At 44.9% G+C, this 12738-nt stretch overlaps 1 protein-coding gene across 2 annotated transcripts in view; it reads right to left on the bottom strand.

The window, feature by feature from the left end:
- Positions 1–3585: 3585 nt before the first annotated feature.
- Positions 3586–12738, bottom strand: part of SLC14A2 (solute carrier family 14 member 2) — a 66766-nt gene continuing 57613 nt past the window's right edge. For both annotated transcript variants that reach the window (XM_081563179.1, XM_081563180.1), the window contains 3 exons: positions 12354–12488; positions 11241–11290; positions 3586–4796 (listed from right to left, as the gene is read on the bottom strand). In XM_081563179.1, the coding sequence (XP_081419305.1) occupies positions 4596–4796; positions 11241–11290; positions 12354–12488 (386 nt within the window). In that variant the 3' untranslated portion in view covers positions 3586–4595. The remainder of the gene's footprint in view (positions 4797–11240; positions 11291–12353; positions 12489–12738) is intronic.

The raw sequence follows: 12738 nt of genomic DNA, 5'->3' as shown, positions 1-12738 counted from the left end.
TCCACGGCTATACACGCGGTCCTGGCCTTCAACCAGCTGTGCTGGCTCCCGCGTGTGTAGCGGCCGTCTTGGCCTCTGCTTTCTCTCCAGCTCTCTCCAGGGCAACCAAGGCTGTGGTGAACAGCCCTGCTGGGAACCGTTTATACTCTGGAATGGGACTTCTTGGTCACAAGGGGTCTTAATACTCAAGGTGAGTGAATTCTGAGGACCTTTGCGCCCCAAATGGCAGCAGCGGGCAATTTCCCACCAGCGGGCAATTTCCCACCAGCGGGCAATTTCCCACCAGCAACGAGGACCCAAAGTTTGCTGCATGAGTGCTTGAGAAGAACCCGTTCTCTATTTGAGAACACACTTTGGGGGAGGTGCTGAGGGGCAGGGTTTGGAATCCTACATGGATTTAAGCACTCATACTTAGTAATTCGATTGTTCATAGCCTTGCTATCTCTGCTTTTTTGTTGTTGTTGTTGTTCTCTTGATATACCAGTTTCCGAGGTTTTGGTAAAATCTTAGCTACGATTATTAACTTATTTGTTTCCCCCTTCAGTTCAGTCAGTTGTTGCTTGATGTATTTTGAGGCTGATTGTTTAGCACACGAGGGTTGATGATGACTGTGTACTTTTGGCCTATTGTTCTTTTTACATCATTCTTTATACTTTTTTGCCTTAAATTTCACTTTTCACGGTGTTATGATTGATATCCTAGCTTTTTTTTAAGATCTGGATTTGTTTATCTTATTTCATCCTCTCACATTCAAACATTTACGCCTTTCTGTTTTAAGTGTGTTTACTGTAAATAGCAAATTGTTAAGTCTCAAAAAAAGTGCAACCTAAGAGTCTCTGTATTCCAGTAGTGAATTTAGTAGTTAACTTTTTTTGGTCAATTAGGTACTGTCATATTATATCTAATTTCTACATTCTGTCCTTCTGTTTATTTTTTTGGGCTTACTATTTTTTTTTTTTGGAAAGGGAGACTTTGTATAATACTTTCCTCCTTTTCTGCTTTCCATTGTAAAGATAATTTTCTTCTGGTTCAAAATTTATAATTCTGATTTTGTTCTCATGGTGGTTGCCCTTATCACCCACGTTTATTCCTTCTTGTGGACTTTGTAAATTTACCAATTTTTGCACAAGCTAAGTACTGTAATAGGTGCTCATGCCTCTCTCTCTATCCCACCCCCTGCCATCATTTAATATTCCAGTTCTAGGTCTATTTCTTCTACTTTTCCCCTTTGGTCTTAATGATCAATAAACACATTTGGTCACCTCACATTTCTTGTGTCTTTTGCAGCATTTCCTGGTTTCATTTTTCTCCTTTGTTTGGATGCTTCCGCTCAGATTGTTTTCAGTGCAGGCTTCTGTGGGTGAATCTTATGCCTGAGGACACTTTTGTTATTCTCTTTAATGTCTCTTGTGTGTAGAGTAGTATCCAGGCAGCCTCGCTGGATTGAATATTTTGGCCCAAGTCTTGGAGTCTCTGGTTAGGCTGCTGCTGCTGCTAAGGCGCTTCAGTCATGTCTGACTCTGTGTGACCCCATAGACAGCAGCCCACCAGGCTCGCCTGTTTCTGGGATTCTCCAGGCAAGAACACTGGAGTAGGTTGCCATTTCCTTCTCCAATGCATGAAAGTGAAAAGTGAAAGTGAAGTTGCTCAGTCGTGTCCGACTCTTCGTGACCCCACTGACTGCAGCCTACCAGGCTCCTCCGTCCATGGGATTTTCCAGGCACGAGTACTGGAGTGGGTTGCCATTGCCTTCTCTTGTCTCTGGTTAGGAAGTCTATAGTATTTCTCTTTTCTCACCAAACTGACTCGTCAGTGGAGTACTGGTGAGCTGGCCATCTGGGAAAACTCAGATTTGTGATCTGTTGATTTCTGGAGTGTAAATACTCCCATCTTGGTTGATTTCCAGCTATCTAGGCAATGCCACAAAGTGAGACCCTGGAGGGATGTGTTCACAGAGGGATCTGTATAACCAGAGCTCAGAAGCTGCTTGGAGCTGGCTCCTCTCTCCACTGTTGACACAGAAGTGAAGGGTTGTGTAGCATGGACTTCCCTGGTGGCTCAGCAGTAAAGAATCCCCCTGCCAATGCAAGAGATGTGGATTTGATCCCTGGGACAGGAAGATCCCCTGGAGAAGGAAATGGTGACACACTCCAGTATTCTTGCCTGGGAAATCCCATGGACAGAGGACCCTGGCAGGTTGCAGTCCATAGGGTCTCAAAGAATTGGATACGCCTTAGTGACTAAACAACAACAAGTAGAAGAACTACTTGGGTAGCCTCTAGATGTCGTTCCTTTCGTAACTCAATTCTTTTTTTTAAATCCCATCTATTTCTACCTTGCTTGGCATCCTGGGCCAACTCAACTTGCTTTACAGTGGAGGATACTGAAATATTTAGAACAGCTGAACGGATTTGTTAGTGGTCAGTAATCAGAATGGCATGCATGTAGAGGGTTTTCTGCTCTTAATAAAACCAGATTATAACACTTTAGTGGAAAATGCATGAAAAGTGGTATTTTAATAGTTCTATGTCATCACTTAGACGTTCTGGGGCAGCTGAGAGAGCTGCGAACATAAACAGCCTTCTGGTGAAATTCCCGGATGCTGGATCCTCAGAGAGCCATAACTCCCTGGTCATGAAAATAGAGCCTGAGACCTTCTTGGCCTCCAGGTGTGATCACAAACTCAGAGGTAGCCTCTGGAGTGTGACTTGCTCCCATTTCCTATGTAGGCATTTGTTTCCAGAGGTGCACCATTTTCCTGGAGAAGCTATAATTGGTTAGATACAATCTGGAAGAGAAGTAGGCAATCCAGGATTCTTGGGCTGGTGGAAGAGGACTGGGATCCTAGGGCTGACACAGGAAAGAAAAAAGAAACGCAGACACCAGCTTTTGCTGGATATTCGATTTATAAAGAGTTTGTCCCCTACACCTTGCTTCCTTCCGTCATCTTCTGCCTTAGGTCCTCACCCCATCATGCTATCCTGGAAGGATGGAGGGCATGGGCAGTGAGGCACTGGAAGTTCATCCCTGTTGTTGGGGGGAATGGGTGGGAAGGCTGAGCCACATGCCTTCCCACAAAGGGGTCCTGTGTTTTAGGAGCTCAATGTTATAACCAGAGCAACTAAACAACAAGAGTTACTGGCCATTCAAGAGGTGCTGGATTAGTCATTTTAGGGCACAAGACTTTCCCCTAAAAAATGGGATGAGTTGTAACAACCAGCATTTCAACTCAAATAGAAAACAATGACTATGATCATTTCTGTATATTTCCCTTTATAAGCAAATTAATCCTTCTTCTGTTAACTTTCAACCTATCCTCATCTCTTTTTTTCTAGTGGGGAGGACTTTTACTGTTTTGGACTTTTTATAATACAGTCATTACAACGAATACATAGCTGTTTCTTTCTCAGTGTTAAGACAGAATGTGTAGCAAATGATCCTGTGGAAAAAGGTAAGAGTGTATCTTATCTGTTCATCCTCATGAGATATGCTTTTCAAATATACGATCGATCATAAAAAACCCCTCAAATGAGCACTGAGTGGACAATATGGGTAAGCCCTATTTTTAAGAAAACCCACATCAAATTGCAAGCTTAATCATTTAATGAGTGTGCTCATGAATATTATAAAAGGAAACACATTTGTTTAAAATATGATTTAAATGTTGAGAAAGATCACTTTTCATTTGATGACATGTCTAGTAACATTTGTGATGTAAAGGATGGCATGTTGTCACTTCCAGTGAACTTAGGTTACAACCCCAGGTCAGAGAACATCACATGTGTTCACGTGTACTCAGTTACTCAGTCATGTCCGACTCTTTGTGACCCCATGGGCTGTAGCCTGCCAGGCTCCTCTGTCCATGAAATTTTCCAGGCAAGAATACTGGAGAGGGTTGCCATTTCCTACTCCAGAATATCACATGACTCGAGAATAAATCTCCACACAACATGAAAATTGTCCTGCCTCTTCTCCTGATAGCCCTTTCATCTTTTGCTTAACTTAAAGTAATTATTTATTGTTATGTTGATTTGTCAGTTTAAAGGAAAGAGAAGAATCAATACTTCTGAGGTGGAAGGGACTGCAGGGCCCTTCTCTGTCATGAAACCAGTAAGAAATTGGAGCTGAGAAGAGGGATGGACCCACCCGACTGATTGGAGTTCACTCGTGGCAGAACTGGAGGCAGATCCGCCCGTTACCTTGTTGGCTAATTTCCTGATACTGTACATCACTGCACTAAATGACTGATGACAAAGTCACCCATCTCTGTCCCCTTCCTGGTGAGTTGTCCTTAGGGATGTGGTTTATTTTGCAAAAGAGGGGAGCTTCTCCTCAAAGGGAGCTCTTATGGAGTAAGCTATAGGTATAAAGTCAAAAGTAACTATATTTTTGACAAATATTGTGCATCTTGGAACAGAGAGCTTCCTGAATAGTGACTGCATATTTCCCTGTTCTTGGGAATAACTAGGGTGTAGGCTTGCTTGGGGGCAGAATCACAGAACAGACAGAAGGAGAGCTTAAGTGGCCTTCAGCCTAGGAACCTGGACACCCTGCCAAAGGCTGAATTTACAGTGAAATGTATCAGAAAGGGCAACTTAGGAGACATCATAGGCCTGGTATTTTGTGATTGTTGATGCTCTTCTGTTTTTCTCCTGGGACAGGTAGTAGATGCGGTTGGCCTCTGGGTAGGTGACTCTGCTGAGTGGGAGCTTGTAGATGGCAGGGTTGTTGGTCGTCAGGAGCAGGAAGGTGAGCGCGGAGAGGCAGAAGGGCCAGGTGCAGGGCGGTAATCCAAACTGCGGGGAGAGGAACACAAGAGGAATCTTGGTTATATCAGATGCCCGTGCTCATTTCATCAGCCTTCCTCAACCACCTACGGTCCTGGGTGGAGAAGGGGAGGCTTTGTGGTCACTGATTGCAATAGTACTTAATTCATGACCAATATAAATCAAATCGTGCTGGTGGGGGGTCGGTCTGCACTGACAAGCACATATTCTTCAAAATGCAGAACCCTACCAGAACCCTCTTATAAAGTGCCTCTAGGTAGAAGACACATTTTTTCTTGGGTGTCTGGCCAGGCTCTGCCTCCCACTATAGGACTTGTGGCCATTCCTCACCTTCTCCCCAAGCCCTTGTTGAAGGAACAGCATTGCCAGCCACTTTTTTTTTTGTTGTTGTTCAAAGACTTTTTCTCTTTGTTCATATCTGCTTGGACTGGAGATAAACACGTAGCCCAAATACAGCTTCCCTTAGGCAGACAACCTGGGAATAGAATCTCCCTCTTGAGGGTTTGAACTAAGAGACACAGAGACTATGCTCAAAGGCTCTTGATCAAAAAAAACTCGAGGGGCAGCCAGTGCTGGGTGGATATTTGAGGGCCTGTGTGCAGCAGAAGAAACCCATTCCAGAGAGACACAGGAACAGAGCAGACATATGGAAAGAGACAGAGGTGTCACACCCGAGTTCCAGGGAGCTAAGACCAAGAGGGACTGAGCCTCTCCTCAAGGGCGCTCCCATGCCCAACAGCCTCTCTCCTGATGGTCCTCTGGTTTTTATTCCTTAAAATGCTCTGAGGCTTTTAAATACCCCTCCTCATTCTTCATTTGGGATAACCTCAATAGCTTATTAGCAAAGAGCCTGAAAGTCCAACTATGAAGCAAATCAGACCAATACCCCTTCTCCTGCACACATAAGCAGTAAAAACCTCAGGGAATGCCATTGGAGGAATGAGGCCAGGTATATGTGTGTGTATTCAAAGATGGCCCTCTTGGGTGGGACTTAAGGAGCAACAGTATCCTCACACCAGCCTTAAGGAACACCCACGACTGATAATTTCCACTCTGTGAGTCTTTCCAAAGCCCTGCTAAGACTGTATGGGGTATTTCAAGTCCTACAGCGGGAGGGATGTGGGCTGGGAGTTTCACAGACCCAGATCCAAATCTCAGCTTCAGTCACCTTTGTGGGAGCCATTTCTTCTTTCTGCAAACCGTTTCCTCAATAGGAAAATAGGCATAAAGCTATCTACTCAAAGAGTTGGTGCCTCGTGCATACTAAGCACTCAATAAACAGTCTTCATTTGTGGTCACTGTCGTCCAGCAGAGGGCAGCCCTGTGAAGTTATGGGGCTGCACATGCCGGGGCCGATTAGAAAGCAAAATTGTGTGGCTCCTCAGTGCCCTCTTCTGTGGAGGCGTGAACAGTCTCATAAATGTCACTCAACACTTTTCTACCCTGTTCCTCAAGGAGACTGGGAATTCCTTCAGAGTGAATTAATAGCCTGCACTTTTTTGTATCCCTGAGAGTGGGCAGCCACAGTGTCTTAAACATAGTATGCGCACAGAAAGTAAACATGATTTTGTTCCAAAAAATGTCTAGATTGAGTGGTGTAACCTGTAACTTCTCTGCATATAGAGGAAGGGGCCATTGGCCACAAGGAAATCAGGAGCCAAAGCCTCCTGTTTGCATCCTTTCCGGTATCTGGTCTGAGGAAGGACACATAGCTATTGGATGGACAATTAGGTGAAAGAATGGGGCAAGAAGAGATGGGAAAGCCTGGAGCAGACGGGAGCCTCAGACAACAGGCTTCATCCTGTTTCTGGTGATTGGCTCGTCAGCCCCAGCTCTAATATACCCCATGGCGGGGGCTCACTACCTTAGAGTTTCATTCATTCCACATTTCTTGAGCACCTACTATGAGCTGAGCACTGTAACAGGCACTAGAGATAAAGACAAGAACACAATCAGGCCCCTGTTCTGAAGGGGCACAAGGGCCGAAGGTGGAAGAGGACTGGTGTGTACTAGTCATATGTCAAATGTTAGATGTCAAGTGTCACAGCAGATATGCACACAGAATGTGATGGGGCCCAGAGAAGGGACTTAATCCAGCAGGGGACACTGGATGGCACCAGGGAAGGTCAGTTCTATTGCTTAAAAATTTCCTTCCTATGCTATGTCCAAACCACCCAATGTCACTGAGGGTGGAGGAGAGATTTAAACAGATGTTAGTGGAATCCTCATCTCCACCCTCACCTGTAGGACTATCAGGACATTTCCGGGTTGCCCGTGTGATGAGCCTTCAATGCTCATGGAGGAGGAGGCATCAACTGTAAGCTGAGCCCCATGTGCTCTGCAATGGGTCCTGGGCCCCTCCTGTGTATATGGGGCTGGCCACGTGGCTCCCCTGGACGTCACAGGCCACCTATGTTGGTGCTCAGACAAACAAAGGTTCTCAGACTGCCGCACAAGCGCTCAGCCACCAGCTCTCTCTTGGGCTTGGCTCCCTGTCATCCCAGAAACCTTGCCTCATGACCCCGGACCCCCTGGTAGTTGATGTGGGATGAACAAAGATGTGCACTGGCCCACAAGTTAACTGGGTGTTGATCTAGAAGCATAGGGAAAAATAATAATGATGATTTAAAACTAGTTGTGGAGTTTCTTGACTTACAAGAAACTTACAAAAAAACGAGTCTGATTTATAAGATCATGCTATTCACACTGTCCTTCTATAAGGAACCCCACTGGCCCCCTGACCACAGGATCTGATGGACTAATTTGGACATTTCCACTTTTGAGGCCCGGCTCCTTCTGTCTAGCTGAGGAAAGTGTGATTTGAGACAGTTGGGTTCAGTTCAGTCGCTTAGTCATGTCTGACTTTTTGCGACCCCATGGACTGCAGCACGTCAGACTTCTCTGTCCATTACCAACTCCTGGAGCTTATTCAAACTCAAGTCCCTAGAGTCAATGATGCCATCCAACCATCTCATCCTCTGTCGTCCCCTTCTCCTCCTGCCTTCAATCTTTCCACATCAGGGTCTTTGCAATGAGTCAGTTCTTCACATCAGATAGCCAAAGTATTGGAGCTTCAGCTTCAGCATCAGTCCTTCCAATGAATATTCAGGACTGACTTCCTTTCAGATAAACTGGTTGGATCTCCTTGCAGTCCAAGGGACTCTCAAGAGTCTTCTCCAACACCACAGTTCAAAAGCATCAATTCTTCAGTGCTCAGCTTTCTTTATAGTCTAACTCTCACATCCATTCATGACTACTGGAAAAACCATAGCTTTGACTAGCTGGACCTTTGTTGCCAAAGTAATGTCTCTGCTTTTTAATATGCTGTCTAGGTTTGTCATAGCTTTTCTTCCAAGGAGCAAGCGTCTTTTAATTTCATGGCTGTAGTCACCATCTGCAGTGATTTTGGAGCCCAAGAAAATAAAGTGTTTCACTGTTTCCATTGTTTCTCCATCTATTTGCCATGAAGTGATGGGACCAGATGCCATGATCTTAGTTTTCTGAATGTTGAGTTTTAAGCCAACTTTTTCACTCTCCCCTTTCACTTTCATCAAGAGACTCTTTAGCTCTTCTTCACTTTCTGCCGTAAGGGTGGTGTCATTGGGGTATCTGAGGTTATTGATATTTTTCCCGGCAATCTTGATTCCAGCTTGTGCTTCATCCAGCCCAGCATTTCTCATGATGTACTCTGCATGTAAGTTAAAAAAGCAGGGTAACAATATACAGCCTTGATGTACTCCTTTCCTGATTTGGAACCTGTTGTTCCATGTCCAATTCTAACTGTTGCTTCTTGACCTGCATACAGATTTCTCAAGAGGCAGGTCAGGTAGTCTGGTATTCCCATCTCTTTCAGAATTTTGCACAGTTTGTTGTGATCCACACAGTCAAAGGCTTTGACATAGTCAATAAAGCAGAAGTAGATGCTTTTCTGGAACTCTCTTGCTTTTTTGATGATCCAGCAGATGTTGGCAATTTGATCTCTGGTTCCTCTGCCTTTTCTAAATTCTGCTTGAACCTCTGGAAGTTCACAGTTCATGTAATGTTGAAGCCTGGCGTGGAGAATTTTGAGCATTACTTTACTAGCGTATGAGATGAGTGCAATTGTGCGTAGTCTAAGCGTTCTTTGGCGTTGCCTTTCTTTGGGATTGAAATGAAAACTGACATTTTCCAGTCCTGTGGTCACTGCTGAGCTTTCCAAATTTGTTGGCATATTGAGTGCAGCACTTTAACAGCATTATCTTTCAGGATTTGAAATAGCTCAACTGGAATTCCATCACCTCCACTAGCTTTGTTCGTAGTGATGCTTCCTAAGGCCCACTTGACTTCACATTCCAGGATGTCTGGCTCTAGGTGAGTGATGGCACCATTGTGGTTATCTGGCTCCTGAAGATCTTTTTTGTGTAGTTCTTCTGTGTATTCTTATCACCTTTTCTTAGTATCTTCTGCTTCTGTTAGGTCCATACCATTTCTGTCCTTTATTGTGCCCATCTTTGCATGAAATGTTCCCTTGGTATCTCTAATTTTCTTGAAAAGATCTCTGGTTTTTCCCATTCTTTTGTTTTCCTCTAGTTCTTTGCTTTGATCACTGAGGAAAGCTTTCTTATCTCTCCTGGCTATTCTTTGGAATTCTGCATTCAAATGAGTATATGTTTCCTTTTCTCCTTTGCTTTTTGCATCTTTTCTTTTCTCAGCTCTTTGTAAGGCCTCCTCAGACAACCATTTTGCCTTTTTGCATTTCTGTTTCTTGGTGATTAAATGTATGAACCCACAACTCAACCCTACGTATATACTCGGATTGGAAAGTGAAATGGAAAGTTGCTCAGTCCTGTCTGACTCTTTGCGAGCCCATGGACTGTGTAGAATTAGAATTCTCCAGGCCAGAATACGGGAGTGGGTAGCCTTTCCCTTCTCCAGGGGATCTTCCCAACCTAGGGATTGAACCCAGGTCTCCTGCATTGTGAGTGGATTCTTTACCAGCTGAGCCATCATTGGAAGGACTGATGTTGAAGCTGAAACTCCAATATTTTGGCCACCTCATGTGAAGAGTTGACTCATTGGAAAAGACCCTAATGCTGGGAAGGATTGGGGGCAGGAGGAGAAGGGGACAACAGAGGATGAGAATGTGGATGGTATCACCGACTCAATGGACATGGGTTTGGGTGGACTCCGGGAGTTGGTGATGGACAGGGAGGCCTGGAGTGCCACGATTCATGGGGTCGCAAAGAGTCGGACACGACTGAGCGACTGAACTGAACTGAACTGAAATGAGTTAAATTCACCCATTCCAGTCCATTTTAGTTTGCTGATTCCTAAAATGTTGATGTTACTCTTGCCATCTCCTGTTTGACCACTTCCAATTTGCCTTGATTCATGGACCTAACATTCCAGGTTCCTATGTAATATTGCTCTTTACAGCATTGGACTTTACTTCCATCACCAGTCACATCCACAACTGGGTGTTGTTTTTGCTTTGGTTCCATCTCTTCATTCTTTCTGGAGTTATTTCTCCACTCTTTTCCAGTAGCATATTGGGCACCTACCGACCTGGGGAGCTCATCTTTCAGTGTCATATCTTTTTGCCTTTTCATACTGTTCATGGGGTTCTCAAGGCAAGAAAACTGAAGTGGTTTGCCATTCCCTTCTCCAGTGGACCACACTCTGTCAGACCTCTCCACCATGACCCGTCTGTCTTGGGTGGCCCTACACAGCATGGCTCATAGTTTCGTTGAGTTAGACAAGGCTGTGGTCCATGTGATCAGATTGGTTAGTTTTCTTTGATTGTGGTTTTCAGGCTGTCTGCCCCCTGATGGAGAAGAAGAAGAGGCTTATGGAAGCTTCCTGATGGGAGAGACTGACTGAGGGGGAAACTGGGTCTTGTCTGATGGGCGGGGCCATGCTCAGTAAATCTTTAATCCTATTTTGTGTTGATGGACAAGGCTGTGTTCCCTCCCAGTTGTTTGACCTGAGGCCAAACTATGGTGAAGGTAATGAAGATAATGGCGACCTCCTTCAAAAGGTCCCACGCATGCACTGCTGTCCTCAGTGCCCCCAACCCTGCAGCAGGCCACCGCCGACCCATCCCTCTGCCGGAGACTCCTGGACACTCACGGGCAAGTCTGGGTCAGTCTCTTGTGAGGTCACTGCTCCTTAAGATCACGTATTTAAAGAAAATGAAGAGCTTCCCTGATGGCTCAGTGGATAAAGAATCTACCTTTTCAATATTTCAGATGCAGCCTTGTAGAGATTGCAGAATCTGGGTGAGGTGGCTTAATTTTTCCCCGATATCAGATAGATCTGCATAATCATCCTAGAAACCCACGGTGGAGGATCCACACAATGCAAATGATTTGAGACAAGAGAGATGGATTGGGGAGGGGTTCTTGGAAAAGGATTTGGGGAGCCAAGAGAACATGGGGGAGGGTGTGAGGCATGTCCTTAGCCTTGTTGACTCACCACAGACAACATGTTAGCCAGGGCGGTACCCAGGTAGGCTGTAAACAGTGCTGCAAGAGAGTGAAGAAATAGTCAGGAAACCAGCAGTGCCTCAAGTTTATACATTCTCTCCCCATACATTTTATGCCACAAATGCTATCTCTCGTTAAAAAAAAAATTGTGTTACATTTCCATTGCTTGGCAGCTTTGAAAAGTGTTAAATTCCACGCAAATGCCGACATAACTAAGACAGCAGATGAACTTTGTTAAAAAGGACCAGAATTTAGCTGTTACAGTTCTCCTGGGTCCTACCACCTTGCATTCTAGCAAAGGAACATTTAGCAGCATAAACCATAAATGAACATTTTACTATACAGCCAAGGCGTGTGAATCCCAGAACTCCCTGCTGGGATATTTCATCACAAGTTATTAACATAATGTGGGTTTCCAGGGAGGAACAGCATTCTGTAAGCTTGAGGAAGACCAAATATGCTTGCTGCCTCATCATCGGAGCTTTGCGTGTTGAGGGCATCGCCAGGCCAGCCACTGGGGAGACCCAGGAGCTGGTGGGAGGTCAGGGTCTGTGAAAATGGGCCACAGTAATTGGGTTTTGCTTCTGAACCTTTAATTTCTCCACTAAAAACATCTCAATGATTCCTAGGATATTAACAACAGCAAACCTTTATTAGAGAGTTACTGAATACCCCAACCACACACCTACAAGTATTATTTGAAGGTCCTATGGTCAATGTTTGGGTTTAAGGTTAACTGCTGTATCTGATATAAATCACCCAATTCTCCATATAAAGATTAATTTACACACAGGTTGCTTCAATCACCAACCTGGAAAGCAGCAATCACAGGAGACAGCCCATAGACAGCAAATGAACACCCTCCATCAAAAACTCTGTCTTCGTGTGGCTGAACACTTTACATTCAGTGAAAATAGTTTTTAACGTACTAATCACTAAAGGACTATTCACAATAGTTTAAAATAAAAATCTCTTTATAAAGCAAACAAATTCTCCCATTTATCTTTGGAGGCTCAGCAAAAGTTTTACAGGGTGGTTTCCCCGTGGGCATAGATGCTGGTGTCATCTGAGGTGGATAGGGAACTCTGCTGGCGGTACCCACCGCAGGCGATGGCGAGGAGGTGTGTCTGCCAGGTGATGACATAGAACATGCCTCCTATGGCGATGCAGGCCAGCGAGCTGTTGAAGCCACACAGTCCAAAGTAGATGGAGTCAAAGGGCGTTGCGAGAGTGAGAGCTGGGGGAGAAGACAGGCTGAGTGCTGTGTGGGGTCGAGGGGGCCCACAAGCCCCAAAGTCCCACACCGTCCTCAACTCAGACAGTTATCAGTTCCCCCAAAGTATTTATGAAAAGGACTCCTGACTATTCAGTGGGAAAACATCTAAAGGAGACAAATGGCCTTAGAGTCACATGCATATCAGTGGTTCAGCTGGTATGGGTATGAGACTCTTTTGAGTAATGATCTGAAGTTTGATTGAGCAGATATG

The sequence above is a fragment of the Giraffa tippelskirchi genome, chromosome 14, assembly GCF_054371585.1.
Source record: "Giraffa tippelskirchi isolate mGirTip1 chromosome 14, T2T-mGirTip1v1.2.pri, whole genome shotgun sequence".
In the NCBI taxonomy this organism is placed as follows: Eukaryota; Metazoa; Chordata; class Mammalia; order Artiodactyla; family Giraffidae; genus Giraffa; species Giraffa tippelskirchi.
This window is presented reverse-complemented; position numbering and strand designations above follow the sequence as displayed.